The sequence below is a fragment of the Trifolium pratense genome, linkage group LG1 (assembly GCF_020283565.1).
Source record: "Trifolium pratense cultivar HEN17-A07 linkage group LG1, ARS_RC_1.1, whole genome shotgun sequence".
Lineage (NCBI taxonomy): Eukaryota > Viridiplantae > Streptophyta > Magnoliopsida > Fabales > Fabaceae > Trifolium > Trifolium pratense.
Window position 1 is genome coordinate 50,493,643 of NC_060059.1, and position 15,144 is coordinate 50,508,786.

Genomic DNA, 15,144 nt, shown 5'->3' on the forward strand with positions numbered 1-15,144 from the left:
TTCTTTTTTTGAATAAATATTTTATGGTTTGTTGTTGTTCTTCTTTTTTGGATATACATGTTGTATTAATAGTAATTTCATATATTATTTGTTGTGTAATTGAATTATCAGGATGAAAAAAATTCGGTAGTGCCTAATTTTTTTTAGCCACACTTGAAAGTTATGGCTAGGTCTGCCATTGCACCGATCAATGAGTTCTTATATTTTGAGACGAAGGAAATGTAATATAGAGATAAATAAATAAATAAATAAGAACTTATTGATCGGTGCAATGGCGGACCTAGCCATAACTTTCTAGTTTGGCTAAAAAAAATTAACCACGGTTCGGAATTTATTTTCCATGTGTTAGATTTCGGAACCTAGAATTTGAACAAGAACTTTTCAAACGTCAATTATTACTCATTGTAATTTGTATTGTTACTTCTTGGATTAGGATTCACTGCATTTAAATCTTCCTACAATTCCTAAATTTAAGCACAATTGCCCCTCTTTAGTTTTTTTATTAGAATTTTATTTTCTCTCTCCTTTCAAAAAAAGCATTCATTTCTTACAAACACATGTGACTTTAGATGAATGTCGAGAGTATAGCTGCAGCAAATCTAAATCCATCACTTCAAATCTATACACTTAATCACATTGTCTCCTTCACAAATTCTTTCTATACTCATTTGGAGTTAGGGGTGCTCGCGGTTCGGTTTGGATCGGTTTTGAGGCAAAAACTCATCCGATCCAAAAATAAATTCATTTGCGGTTTGGTTCGGTTTTGGATGACAAATAAAAAAAATCCGATCCAATCCGATCCAATATTATGCGGTTTAATTTGGATCGGTTTTTGGATATCCAAATTATAAATTGTAATTTTTTTTTAATAAATATAAATATTATAAAAAACACTACAAAATAATAGTTTGACATTTTTGACAAAATAAATATTAAGTTTGATGTAAAATATAACATATAATATATTGAAAATTAATATTTTGGAATGACAATTACCAATTATATTCGAAACATATAAAAAGTAAAAAAAATAGATTAAATTAAACTAACATATAGTATTATCAAAATTTAAAATAGATTAAATTAAACTAACATATAGTATTAATTAACAAAATTTAAAATGGAAAAAAAAGGTTAATGCAATATATATATTTATACTAATAAAAAGATAAATAAATATTAAAATATATGTATGCGGTTTGGTTCGGTTTGGATCGGTTTTAAGAAATCAATCCGAAATCCGATCCGATCCAGCGGTTTTCACAAAAGAACATCCAAACACATCCAAAAAACTTCGGTTTTTTGCGGTTATCGGTTTTTTTGGATCGGTTATCGGTTTTTATTTGGATTGGTTTGGATTTGAGCACCCCTATTTGGAGTTGAAGATAAGGTAATATGTTTTCAATCCATTTTTTTGTGCATTCGTAGTTTTGAATCTTGTATTATTATATACACACACTAGTACAATTCAAATTCTATGTTCTGAACTAAATAGGAATGTCCAAAACTTGCATTTTTCTTCAAGTGTCTCTATTTTAACAAGTTTTTTTTACCAATATGTTTATCTATTTTTGTTATGTTTTGGTGATTTATTTGTGGTTATGACTTCTAAAGTATATCACTGATGCTTTGTGGCAATGGGAGGATAATTTTGTGGAGACACAAAATGTGTTTCAAAATCTAATGAAAAGGTGACTGTTCTGGACAAGACTTTTGGACTGAACCAAGATCAATGTCAAATACATCGATTCAATGTCATGTTCATGGTTTATATATACAAATCTCACAAGGTATGCATTATTCTAACCTCTACCTCCACCTTAAGCTTATACTGACTTCGGCGTCGGAGCGTTATCTGCAGGTACCCCCATCCCCCTCGTTTGCATCGTCGGCCATCTCCATGTTCGGATTCTGACCTCCAGCTCGGAGCATTTCTTCCACTGATCCATCAATGTGAGTTCTCTACCTCTTTTTTTATCTCTTAAGATAAAACTTGAGTTCTGTTACGAACAGTGACCAACCAACAAATAAAGACAACTTCATCGTATTGAGTGATGATTGAAGCGGTAATCTAGTTGACATGTATAATATATGGTTTATTTTGTAATATTTTGTTTTAAGATATTAGATATTATGCACCGACACTTTGTGTGGTCCTCAATGCACCGGTACTTTTTGTGGTTTTAATATCATCGACAGTTCTATGGTCATTAGAGCACTCGCATCATCAAATTCATTTAGCTTCTTTAAATGTGTTCCACTTAATATATTTTATATTATTTTAGACTTCTCAATTATTTAAACAACTCAACTACATTTTTTAAATATCCATATAATTCATTAAATACTCTAAAATGGGTCCCACTTAATTTGTCGATTGTTTGAAACAACAAGAAGAAAAACAACAAAAGCCACACCTACGTGGCACTTAAGATACGTGCACAAGCAGATGAACGTGCTTTAGTGTATGAGCCATGCATATACTCTCTCCGTCCCAAAATATAAGTAAAAGTTGGTCAATAAAAGTGAATGTATTTGGTCCAAATTTTTAACTAAATACATCAAGTTTCTTTGACTCATTTTTGCTTATATTTTGGGACGGAGGAGTATATCAATTATCCCCTTTTACCGACAAGAAACTGTTGCAAACAGTCAAGACACTACACATTTTCAACTTCTTATTTTCTGTTGTGGTTCATTTTCTTCTTATCACTACACAATTTTTGTTCAAATTTCAAGTTTGCAAGTTATCATGTGTGCTACAGCTGTATCACCTCAACTTCACTAATTGACTGTATTGAAATCCTAGAAGTACTATAGGTAGACGGCATCAACATAATTTTAAACGTTGCGGTACAACAAACTAAAAAAAAAAGGCTAAATTATATTTTTGACCCTCTAATTTTCACAAACTAATAATTGTGGATGCCGAAGGAATTGACTCGATTCAGGTGTTTGTTTGTTGAATGCTTTCATTCTTCTGTCGTAGTCGTTGTTTGTTTTGCTTGCCCACGACTTGTTTGAATAATTGACTGACCCAAAATGAAGAAGCAAATTTGATTTTTAAGGAAAAATGAGAAAAGATAGATAGCCGCCATGGTCTCTGTATGTTGTTGTTCATCACCTCTACTTATAGACCTGTCTCTGTTCTTACCATCTCACAAACCTTTCAACTCTGTCTAGGCTATTATTCCTTTCTACTGTGTTTCTCTTCACTTGAAACACAAATATTTCTGAAGCATTAGCTCGTTCTCATACCATGAGGGCCAACAAATCAACTTCTTTTCACCTTCCTGCAGGTGGGTCTTCACTCTTCCATTCTCTTTTCTTCTTTCTTCATCAAAGTTTCACTTTTTGAATGTTCTTTTATCCCTTTTTGACTGAAAATTTTGATGGTCGTGTCGTACTGTACCTTTCTATGAAGCACAGACACTTCTCAGATTAGCCGTAGACATGTCCCAGTGTCGGACCCTGACACGACACCGACAATTATAATTACACTAAATTATGTCATTTTCTCAAATTATTATCTGTGTCGTGTTCGGTGTTCCTGTCCATGTCCGTGATTCATAGGTAGCTTTAAAATTGAGAGGTTACTTTCCCATATAAATTGGTTTGTTTATTTAATCGGCACTAGGGAAACCTTTCCCACAATAATAATATAGAAAGATGCAGATTACTATTATGGTTGTTTGGATACCTATGATGAACTATCTGTTTGCACCTATCTTTTTTTTTTTTGGATACTGTTTGCACCTATCTTAATTAAGCTATATCTATTGTTTGTTAATCAAAGCATTGGGCTGAAATGAATAATGAACTCCAGTTAAGAGAAAATTGTTCGGGTAAACTCAAGTTTGAATTGGTTAGACTTTACTTTCCCTCTTGGCCGAACTCTGAATTACCAACGGAGGATTAAAAATAAGAAACTATCTGTTGTTTGCGAATTATGATATTCCTTTCCCTTAATCAATATATAACATTTATTAGTTGTCAATATGAGTTTGTCGAATTTTAATTTAATTGTTCTTTTCCTTTAGTATGACATTTAGTTATTTGTATTTGAAATCTGACACGCCGTGAACAGATGCTACGCAAGATGCTACAACAACTGTTGTAGCAATATAAACGCTGAATACAATTAAGCGATAAACAGCAGGAAAAGTAAATAACACAGATCGTTTGTTAACCCAGTTCAGTGCAACGTCACCTACTCTGGGGATACCAATCCAGGAATGAATCCACTATAATAGCTCTAGTTCAAAGCTCTCGACCAACACCCGGTACTTGACTTATCGCCTAGACACTACCCGTGCAATCATACCTAGGAACCTCCTAGATATGAGACCCCGTCCCAATTCCTTCTAACAACATGTACTGTGTTGCTGTCAACTTTATAACGATAAAAAATGGAGACAACCTCCTAAGAAACTAGATTCCACGCTCGCTTAAAAGCTCTGAGTGAAACACACATACTAACTCCGTGCTTCAAAGCTTAGGAGTAGTTTACAATTAAAACCCAAGACACAGTCCTAAACTTGCATCAAAGTGACACAAGAAAGACTCACAATTAACACAAAACTCTAAACCCTAAAACACACACTTTTAGTAAACACGGTTTAGAAAAATACACAAGTAGAATGGCATGAGTCTTCACGTATTTATAGTCTTCAATTGTCTTGGTGTGCAAGCTAGGTTTACAGACATACAGCCTGTAAGAATTGCGGCCAGCCCTATATTATTTTCAAAAATAAAACCATGTTTGATTAAATTCAAAAATATATCACGATATATTTTTGTATTAAATAATAACACATGTACGCCTTCCAGAACCTTCAGAAACTTGGACAACAAGGCGCGGTTGGCTTGGCACATAAGCTTGATGCATAAAAACGAATTGAATCTTCCTTCGATATGATATAAAAATTCTGCGCAAAAATAGAGCATATAATGTTGTACTCGAATGCTCTACAACATCTTGTCCAGCATCTGGCTAGAGTTGGCTTTTGCAAAATGTAGCCAATATAAAGAACCCAACAATATTGTCTAATTATGAGTATGCTAAAGTGTAGGGAGAGGCCATGAACCAAACTTAAGTCTTTCAAGAGCAACCCTTTGATCTATAGTAACTGAATCTATCCTTGTTGACATTAGTATGTCTATGTCGTTTACAGTTTGTTTTACCTGAGCTAAAGTGGTTAATGAACTTTAGTTAAGGTCGAATCGATCGATCAGGAGAATCTCAGTTTGATTCATGGCCGAAACTATCATTGGCCAAACTTTACCTAACTCCTGGTCAAACTATGGATTACTTGGACCCTTTACCCTAGCAATCAAAGGGTTAAGACCCCAACGTTTACCTGTGTTCAGCATAAGCTAATTATTGAAATTTATTTTGGCATTGACTTATGAACTTTAAACCATAATTTATGTTTTAAATTGTACTTATCTGTCTTTTAATTTGGTATTACATTACAAATTCTTAGGAATAGTTAAAACAACATTGGCAATGTTGTTTATTGGATTTCTAGCATGGGCTTATCAAGTTGTTCAACCTCCTCCTCCTCCCAATATAGGTGGCTCTCCTGATGGACCACTTATAATGGCACCATGTTAGTTAAGGTCGAATCGATCGATCAGGAGAATCTCAGTTTGATTCATGGCCGAAACTATCATTGGCCAAACTTTACCTAACTCCTGGTCAAACTATGGATTACTTGGACCCTTTACCCTAGCAATCAAAGGGTTAAGACCCCAACGTTTACCTGTGTTCAGCATAAGCTAATTATTGAAATTTATTTTGGCATTGACTTATGAACTTTAAACCATAATTTATGTTTTAAATTGTACTTATCTGTCTTTTAATTTGGTATTACATTACAAATTCTTAGGAATAGTTAAAACAACACTGGCAGTGTTGGTTGTTGGATTTCTAGCATGGGCTTATCAAGTTTCTCAACCTCCTCCTCCCAAGATATGTGGCTCTCCTAATGGACCACCTATAACGGCGCCAAGAATCAAACTAAGAGATGGAAGACATTTGGCATACAAAGAGCACGGTGTTCCAAAAGACGACTCAAAGTATAAAATCATCTTTGTCCACGGTTTCACCAGTTGTAGACATGACGCTGTGGTTGCCGACACCCTATCACCTGTAATTTTCTATATTACATTTTTCTTCTGTCTATTATAGCATTCTCAGATTTCTTCGTGATTTGTGTAATTATATTTAATGTGAGATTTTTCAGGATATTGTGAAGGAATTGGGGATCTACGTTGTATCTTTCGACAGACCTGGTTATGGAGAAAGTGATCCTGATCCAAATCGTACTTTAAAGAGCATTGCTTTGGATATCGAGGAGCTTGCTGATCAATTGGGATTGGGATCCAAATTCTACGTGGTTGGTTATTCCATGGGTGGGCAAATTACTTGGAACTGCCTTAAGTATATACCTCACAGGTATGATTGACTTAGTTGTGACACTATTTGAGAGAGCTTATGGAAACAATTTATGACATGCCCATAAGCTCTCTAGGATAGCTTATGAAAATAATTTGACTTTATTTTATCTTTGGTTATAGTAATAGCTTATATATATATATATAAGCACTTAATTAAGTTGTAAGTTTTGTCCAAATAGACCCTTATTCAGTTTATTTGTAGTTTTGTTTTGTTGAGTGTTGACACCCAAATATATCACTACTATTTCTTTCTTGTTTTTTGTATACCTTTTTATTTCTCTCAACATTGTAGTTGTGTGATGTGAGATACAGTTGTTGACCCCTCCGTATTTCTAACTGATAATACTTTTCCAATACTGACAGGCTGGCAGGTATAGCGCTCTTAGCCCCAGTCGTCAACTACTGGTGGCCTGGTTTTCCTGCAAACATAACTGCAGAAGCCTATTCCCAAATGAAATTAGAAGACCAATGGGCACTTCGTGTTGCTCACTACACGCCATGGCTAACGTACTGGTGGAACACTCAAAGATGGTTCCCGATTTGTAGCGCAATTTCTCGTAGTCTACATAACTTTTTGAAACAAGACAAAGAGCTTTTAACTAAGTTGTTGGATAATAAAGATAATTATGTGGTAAGTATCAAGCTTTTTGGTGATCCCAAAATTGGATATTTTTTCTTTCTATTCTGGATGCAATACATGTAGTGATTTAGCTGATAGTTGTATTTGTTAAATTAATTAAAATTGATTTTGAATTTGGTTTTTGATTTTTTTGGTGAATATCAGACCTCGGATCGACTGCACACATTCAGTTTGTGGCACATTTTGATTTTTAGTTTAGATTTTTTAACTGTTTAACGCAGCATATGTATGTTTTCGGTTTTTGAAGTCATTTATGAACAACTTTCACTACTTAGGACCTATTTGTATTGACTTACTTGAGCTTCTCTACTGGCATAAGCACTTGCAAGCTGTTTTGTAGAACTTTTGGAAACAACTTATGACATGTCCATAAACTGTCTTTAACTTATTTTCATAAGCTCTCCAAGATTCTTTATTTAAACAACTTATGACCTATATAAAAACAGTTTGACTTTATTTTATCTTTTGTCACAGAAATAGCTTATACATATGCACTTATATGATAATCACTTATTGAAAAGTGCTTATGTAATAAGCGGTTAATTAAGTAGTTTATCCTTATTCTTAATTTCTTATGTTTCAGAGTTTTATTTTTAATCATGCTATGTATTGGTTTTTATGATAAGGCAGATGAAAAAAGTCCAGCCAAAACTTGAAGAAAAAAAAAACTTTTGGAATTAATCGCCACAAAAAAATGCATTAACTCTTTGTTCTTTTCTCTCCAAAATGTTTAAGCAACTTATTTAGAAAGTTATTAGACCAATGCTGCTTTGACTTGGTAAGCTCAGCATAACGAGTGATTCAATCTTCATAATGTGTCTTGTAATTTTTTTCGATTTTCCCTACGCTTCCATGGATAACGCCTGAAGTTTATTGATTCAGGGTCCTAGATATGCCATTGGACTTATCATGACATTTTGGTAATTGATGTTACAGTTATCAGACAAATGCAAAACAACATTTGACTTCTATAAGCACCCTTATAATAAATTAGTTTTATGGGAATCTGATACATGAGAAGAGGTTGATCAATCAAACCATCAAATTCCGGATTAGCCTCAATTTAGTTGAGCATAATATGTTGCAGTATTTTTTTTCTTCAACTAAATACTTTTTCTCGTGATAATCTAATATTATGTCTCGTTCCACAGGCGCAAGTAAGACAGCAAGGGGAATATGAATCTGTCCACCGCGACTTAAATATTGCATATGGAAGCTGGGAATATACTCCATTGGATCTTCAAAATCCATTTCCAAACAATGAAGGTTCTGTTCATCTTTGGCAAGGAGATGATGATTTATTTGTTAATGTTGCACAACAACGATTCATCGCACAAAACCTTCCATGGATTCACTATCACGAACTTACAGGTTCGGGTCACCTCTTTCCTCACGCCGATGGCATGAGTGAGACTATCATTAAGTCTCTTTTAGGTGTGAAGTAGGCTTCTGTAGTCACCGGCTATCTCGGGTCAGCTTCAGCATTTATTATCTAGAATTCGGAAAATTCAAACTGAAGATCACACACAATACATATGATAAACTTCGAGCAACTTCGTCTGTAAGATGAATCTAGTTAATTCTTGATAATTAAATAAGTTCTTGTCTTTTAAAATTTAACATAAGCTGGCATGTTTTGTTATAAATAAGATGTATTTGGAGATAGCAACTACATGAATGCATTTGGTGGAGTATAATTTGTCTAAATAGGGTTTGCTTTCACTCTTTTATGCGTTTTTTCTTCTAGGTTGAGGGTACTTTAAATTTTCTGATATCTACATTGTTGAAGGGTTTAATCCTTCATTCACGCGTATAGAGAAAACTCAATTGGGAGGGGAAAATTTATCTTATATGTCCAACAAGTTCCTTGAAAGTATTAGATACTGCTAAATGGCTACGGATACTTCGTATATGATATGATTATATATGAAATCATGTACTTGGTTGGTTTGATATATAAATTTGGGTTTTCTTCACACAAAAAATGTTCCCAACTTGCCAACAAAACAGATAAAAAATATTCAGAAAAAAAAAAGGTATAAAAAAGGGTGGTTTCTCATAAATTTATAGATATTTTATTTTGAGGCTTAATCATGGTGTGTGGATGTGGTGCATCTGATGTCTTTTACTTGCTTTCTTAATTGGCAAGGCGTTATGATTGTTATCATACCTTGCAGAAAGTCTACTACATTTACGATTTGTTAAATTTGTTTTTGTTTTTTTATTGAGAAATATTAATATATAGTAATTTGTTTTTCGTTTTTAATATATAGTATTATTATACTACTAGATGTGGGAATTGAACCTCCTGTTCTTAATTCTCAAACTCTAATTACTAAGCCAGCCTTATATATTCTTTTAAAGTAGTTTCTGTATTTTTCAAAAATATGTTTTGTTGCATTTTAGATTGCCATGCATGTTTGTTCATTATTTGACTATATTGACAGATCATTTTTAATTTCCAGATCAACTTTAAAGCATAAGCACCAAGAACTAATGTAGTTTAAATTTTTCTTTAGAAAAATGAGTATGATTTTTTATCTAGTTATTATCATAATCGAGAGAGGGAAAATGATTATTTGTTGTTCTTCAGAGTTAACAAGGGAATGTGGCCAATCTACATTTCATTCATATAACATTACAATGGCACATTGCATAGGCACACAAAAAGTGAGAAGGAAAAAAAGGAAAAGTTGAAAACTCTCAACATATGATCTATGAAACAAAAGAGAACCTAAACCCAACATATCATATGAAAACACGGACACAAACACAACACTGACATGTAAACACCGATAATAATTTAAGAAAATGAAAGTGATTGAATGTAACTACATGTGTCAGACACCTAACACATATTTGATATGAAGTGTCTGTGCTACATAGCATACGACTCAAACACCGAAAATGTAATAATGGACAACAAAACTACCATTAACTTCTACTAATCTACCTCTCTTGTTTGGGATCTAATTTTCTTTTCATGGTTCCGATCTGTTTAGAACTCAAACCAAAAGCCTTTTGTAAAAGCTCTTCATCAATCCCAGAACCAAACACAGCAGAAGGTATCTTCTGCAAACCAGGATTTTGGCTATTAAAACTACCAAACAAAGTAACATCTTCATCTCCAACATTCATCATAAAATGAACAAGTCCTCTAGGAAAAACCATGACCTCACCTTGTTCAAGTATTCTAGCAAAAACCCTATTGTTAGAATCAACAAAGCCTGAATACATTTTTCCTTGAATCACATGAATTAGTTCCGTGGCTCTTGGATGAAAATGTGGTGGATTGATTCCTCCAACTTCTATATCTGTTCTTGCAAATGACATTCCTAGTGTGTTGAGACCTGGAAAATTTGTAGGGTTTGCTGGTATTACTGCTAAGCCTATTTCTGAGAAGTTTCCTGATGTTTTCATGTTGGAGAAGATGAAGTCATTAGTGGTAACTTGTGAGGTGTTTTTGCATGGGAGAATGGTGTGAAAGGTATGATGTGTTTTGATAGAAGCAAATGTTGGGTTTGGTATGCAAAAGTCTTGTAGTGGATCAGGGTCAGAGGCTAATGTGATGGCTATGTTGAGGGAGAATATTGGAAGCAAAAGCCAAAGGTTCTTTTGTATAAACATTTTGTGTTGAATAATGAGTGTGAGTTTGAGCTTGCTTATATAGAAATGAAAATAGATAAAGTATTCAAGTTGTAAAATATTGGGGATCCTATTTAGTCGGTCTACAAATAGTCCATATCCATGACGTATTGATGTGTCTATTTGATGGTAAGAGTTTAATCATATAATCTCAAATAACGTGGTTCAAATGTCAACTGAATTGATAACACTAACGTCAACAATCTCAATCGGTGCTGACGTCAACAATCCCAATCAGCACTATCGAAATTTGATTGGCTAACTGGGAAATGGACAGGGGATAACGCTAACGTCACAGTTATCATGATTGGTTTCTTAATAATACCATGAAGACAAAAAATTGAGTTTGAGAATGGAAGTAGCAAAGTGACTTTGATTTTAAATGTTCAGATCACTACACATAACATTATTTATAGGAAATAATTGATAGCGCTGATGTCAATGTATGTGTCCGTGTACTAGGTTATTTTGGTAGCCTAACTCCGTGATCAAGTTTGAACCCAGTGGTCAGTGGAGAAGCCATATTGTTAAAAAGAAAGTATTTTATTTGACTTTAACTGAAACTCACTTGTACGTTTAAAATGAGCTACACTACTTTCTTGGAATAATTACATGGTATATGTAGATATACAAAAGCTTTATTGCAGGAACTTAGGCACATAATCTGTAATTAATGTTTCAAAACTATAATTCTGTCAAAGAAGGGTCCTACTAAAAGTCAATTTTTGTTACAAGTACATGGTTATAATATAGAAACCTTATATTAAATTAATTAAAAGTGATTAAATCATAAGCTATTCCACGCCTTGTATAAAACGGTGCTAACATTGATTTTGATTAAAATGATTAATTAAGAATCTGTGCTTTGATTTAATAGGGAATTACACCATGAGTGCATCACTACTAACACTAAAGTGTATAGTGATGTTGGTTTATTTGCAAACCATTCATTTGGTTTCATTTCATGTACTCATGCCATATATATTTATGGATTTTATATTATATGGTGTGCTGCATGTTCTCATTGCTTTGCTTATTTGTAAAGGAAAGCATTGAGTTGGCTAATAAATCAGAATGATGAATTTTAATCCACGCATTGCTGATGTGGTTATAATTGTCAGCAACTTTTGAGTTGCTCGTGGTCCCGTTGGAATAGTGGAATTCATACTCACAAGTGTTTTTTTATGTAGCGCCGATACTTCTGATTGAATGTGTGTTTCAGTGTTCGACACTAACACGACATATCACGTAATAATAACATTCCCTTCTCAGAGAACTTTTCTATCGCATTAATAATATTGAATTACCAGATGAAATGAATCATGTCATGTAAGTCTAATTGAAAACAAGGATTAACCTGTTGAACTGAAGTTAATTCAACCTGTTTTCATCCATGTTTTAATACGTTTGTTTATTTATTTATTTACTTGTCATCCGGTATAACTGTGGTCCAAACGATTGAACCATGAGCTGAAAATTCACTGGTTCGATTTCAGGTTCACATTTTAAATCATTGATTTTAACACTTGCCAGCAAGAGTATCTTCAAATAGGAGATGCCTATCCTTACCACATCTATCAGTACCTAATGTATAGTGCACCCAACATGTTTCACATTTTCAGGAATGTTCAAATAATAAGGCTAGCCTTTGCAAAACCATGAATCAATCTCCTTCCCAAAAATGGCATGTCAAGTTTGACTCGAGCATCTGATAAATGTCAAACATATTTAAAGTAGAATATACATAGGAAGGGGTGAACACTATACTCTAGTACATATAGAATGCAATTTAATTTAGCAAACAACAAAATGATGCAAAACCTTTTCTCAATCTTATAGAAAAAACCAGGAATAGAACTACGGAATCCCTAAAAGCGGGTGTAAAACAGGCGAAAAGTAAAATATCCATTACACGGTTTGAAAAGTACTGCAGAACTCATTATTCATATTCAAACTCTATCTTTACATGCATATATTTTCTTCCAAGTTCAATAATGAATTCAGTAAATTTTGCCAAAATTTGACACTCTTCATGTATTTTGACCTCTGAAACAAAACCATAAATTATCAATTTCGTCAAGTTGGGACATCTTTCCAAAAGTCCAGCTACCCATGTTGCAAAAAGATCATTGATTGAAGTCCATCCAAGTTCTAGCACCGCCACGTTCACCAGAAGAGACAAACCTTGCAAACCATAATTAAGTACACCATCTCTTAAATCATAGCTTAAGGATAGGTGACTCAATTGAGGAAAACAAACAGAAATCGTTTCCAAGTCCACAACTTCGTCGTCGTCTTCAAAAACAACACCCCACAGCCGAAGTCTACGTAACTTTGATGCTTTTGAGATCATATGGTAAAACTTTGGCCACATAATTGTGAAGTTGCTTATGTCTACAAACTCAAGGTTATCTGCATTCTCGCCAATATCAAGATGGATAACACTCACATCATCAACCTTCAACACTTTCAAAGTTCCTTTCCCAATCAATTCAAAAACCTCAAAGGTACAATCTTTAAGATGTAAATGCTCAAGTAAATCCGCCTCTAAAACAAATTTATCCAAACCAAATGACTCAACAGAGAATTCCTTCAAAGAAGAACTGCTAATCTCCATAGAAGCCTGCGAATCCGAAGAGGCAATTACCGGGCTAACCATAGACAAAGTTTCAAGCCTCGGACAAGCAGCAAGTAAAAGACAAAGATCCAATTCCGAGATACTAACAAAACTCAACGAAAGCGATTTCAAGCAAGGAAACTTCTGATAACTCGGCTCCACACGCGTGATAAAATTACGACCTAACGCCAACACTTCCAACTTCTGCCTACCACATTTCTCAATAATATTAAACATCGGCGGTGTCCTCACATAAAAATGCAACCGGCGTAACGTATCCCTCGTATACATAAGCCAAGCAATAACCGATGCAGCAGAGAATTCATGAACATCATCCATAGAAATCGTTAAACACCGCAACGCCTTGGTTTGAAAAATGGTTTGAGTAATAAGTATTTCCAAACTATTGGACGATAATTCATGATAAATGGGCCAATCACATGAGTTGAATGAAAGAGTATGAAGATGGCAACGCCATGCTTCTCTCCATTTCTTGCAAGTTGATGAAGCAATGACAACATCTCGAGCCGACTCGAGATGGGATAGTATATTACCAATAACTTCAACAGGAAGATTCTCCATAAGGGATTAATAAAACAAACCCAGAATCTAAAATTCTTAACCAATGATCAGATACTGTGAATTATGCAAAGATTTCAAGAATTAGACACAATGTGAAAATTAATTAAGTTGAAAATTTAAAAATTTAAAAATTGAAACTTTATGAGTGAAATTGAAACCCAATTGGATTAGATAGTAAATACACAGAATTAGCATCTAAGAATACGAAAAAAAATAAAAATAAAAAATTGTTGAAATTGGGAGTTACTGTGATAGTGAAGTGTGGAAGATTGTGCAAGAAATAGAGAAAAAAAAGGGAATTGAAGAAAGTGACTAACCAGGAGAATGAAGCGATCGTGAAGTTGAAGTGGAATTTGGGAATGGATCAAAGGAATTAGGAGATTAGGTTTGTTGGTGGTTATGCGAATAATAATTTAAAGAAAATGCCAAATTTCATCAATAGAGAAAACGCCAAATGAAAAAGTATATTTGTCTAATTATCGAGATAAAAAAAGAATATTTATAAATCGATACGAAAAAGAAAAAAAAGAAGAAGAATATTTAGGATAGGCACGGATACGAATACGAATAAGAAAAAGAAGAAGAAGTATATATTTTAATGAGGCTTTAACATTATAACGAATACAAATTTTACATAATTCACCGTTGGATTGAAAGTTTATATCATATATATCATCCATAGAAAAATTTAGAAAAATTAAAAATCATTTGATATGTTATTGAGACACATTAAGATTAACGGTTTATTAAATAACGTAAATCTTGATGGGTCTCAATAACATATCAAATGTCGTTAATCTTGATGTGTCTCAATAACGTATCAAATGATTTTCAAAAAAATTTTAAAAATTTATGGATGATCTATACGATATAAACTTTTAATCCAAATGTGAATTTCGTAAAATTCATATTCGGTAGGTCACTTGTCCACAGTGGACCACTTATGAAGGTGGTCCACCGTAGCATTAGCCAACATTTAAACCTTAAAAAGAAAAATGAAAATAGACATGGGAAGATTTTTTTGATAATAGACATAAGAAGATTATTACACTTATTGTTATTACAATACTAGTATTAATTAACAAACTTGTTTGTCAAGACACAACCTCTCATTCATCATCATCGTATTTAATGGCTCACTCACTCCAAGAATACCTATCTTTCTCCTTTTTCTTGTACCACCGATGCTTATCTAAAT

General features: G+C 33.5%; 3 protein-coding genes across 5 annotated transcripts; 1 reads left to right on the forward strand and 2 right to left on the reverse strand.

The window, feature by feature from the left end:
* The first annotated feature begins 1,405 nt into the window (after positions 1-1,405).
* Positions 1,406-8,824, forward strand: LOC123903229. Of its 3 annotated transcripts, XM_045953169.1 has the most exons (7): positions 1,406-1,790; positions 1,862-1,953; positions 3,184-3,299; positions 5,892-6,154; positions 6,249-6,460; positions 6,826-7,093; positions 8,254-8,824. In XM_045953169.1, the coding sequence occupies exons 3-7, from the start codon at positions 3,260-3,262 to the stop codon at positions 8,545-8,547; spliced, it is 1,077 nt and encodes a 358-aa protein (XP_045809125.1). In that variant the 5' UTR covers positions 1,406-1,790; positions 1,862-1,953; positions 3,184-3,259; the 3' UTR covers positions 8,548-8,824. The 3 variants fall into 3 exon arrangements, with proteins under 3 accessions (XP_045809125.1, XP_045809124.1, XP_045809123.1); XM_045953168.1 differs by having other exon boundaries at positions 1,406-1,953; XM_045953167.1 differs by lacking the exons at positions 1,406-1,790; positions 1,862-1,953 and having other exon boundaries at positions 2,627-3,299.
* An 887-nt stretch (positions 8,825-9,711) lies between these two features.
* On the reverse strand, positions 9,712-10,760 carry LOC123903230 (germin-like protein subfamily 3 member 2). The gene has a single exon (XM_045953170.1). The coding sequence runs from the start codon at positions 10,727-10,729 to the stop codon at positions 10,052-10,054; it is 678 nt and encodes a 225-aa protein (XP_045809126.1). The 5' UTR covers positions 10,730-10,760; the 3' UTR covers positions 9,712-10,051.
* A 1,797-nt stretch (positions 10,761-12,557) lies between these two features.
* LOC123903231 (F-box/LRR-repeat protein At1g67190-like) lies at positions 12,558-14,400 on the reverse strand. Its single transcript, XM_045953171.1, has 2 exons — positions 14,264-14,400; positions 12,558-14,000 (listed from the first exon to the last, which is right to left on the reverse strand). The coding sequence occupies exon 2, from the start codon at positions 13,944-13,946 to the stop codon at positions 12,687-12,689; it is 1,260 nt and encodes a 419-aa protein (XP_045809127.1). The 5' UTR covers positions 13,947-14,000; positions 14,264-14,400; the 3' UTR covers positions 12,558-12,686.
* Between the last annotated feature and the right edge of the window lie 744 nt (positions 14,401-15,144).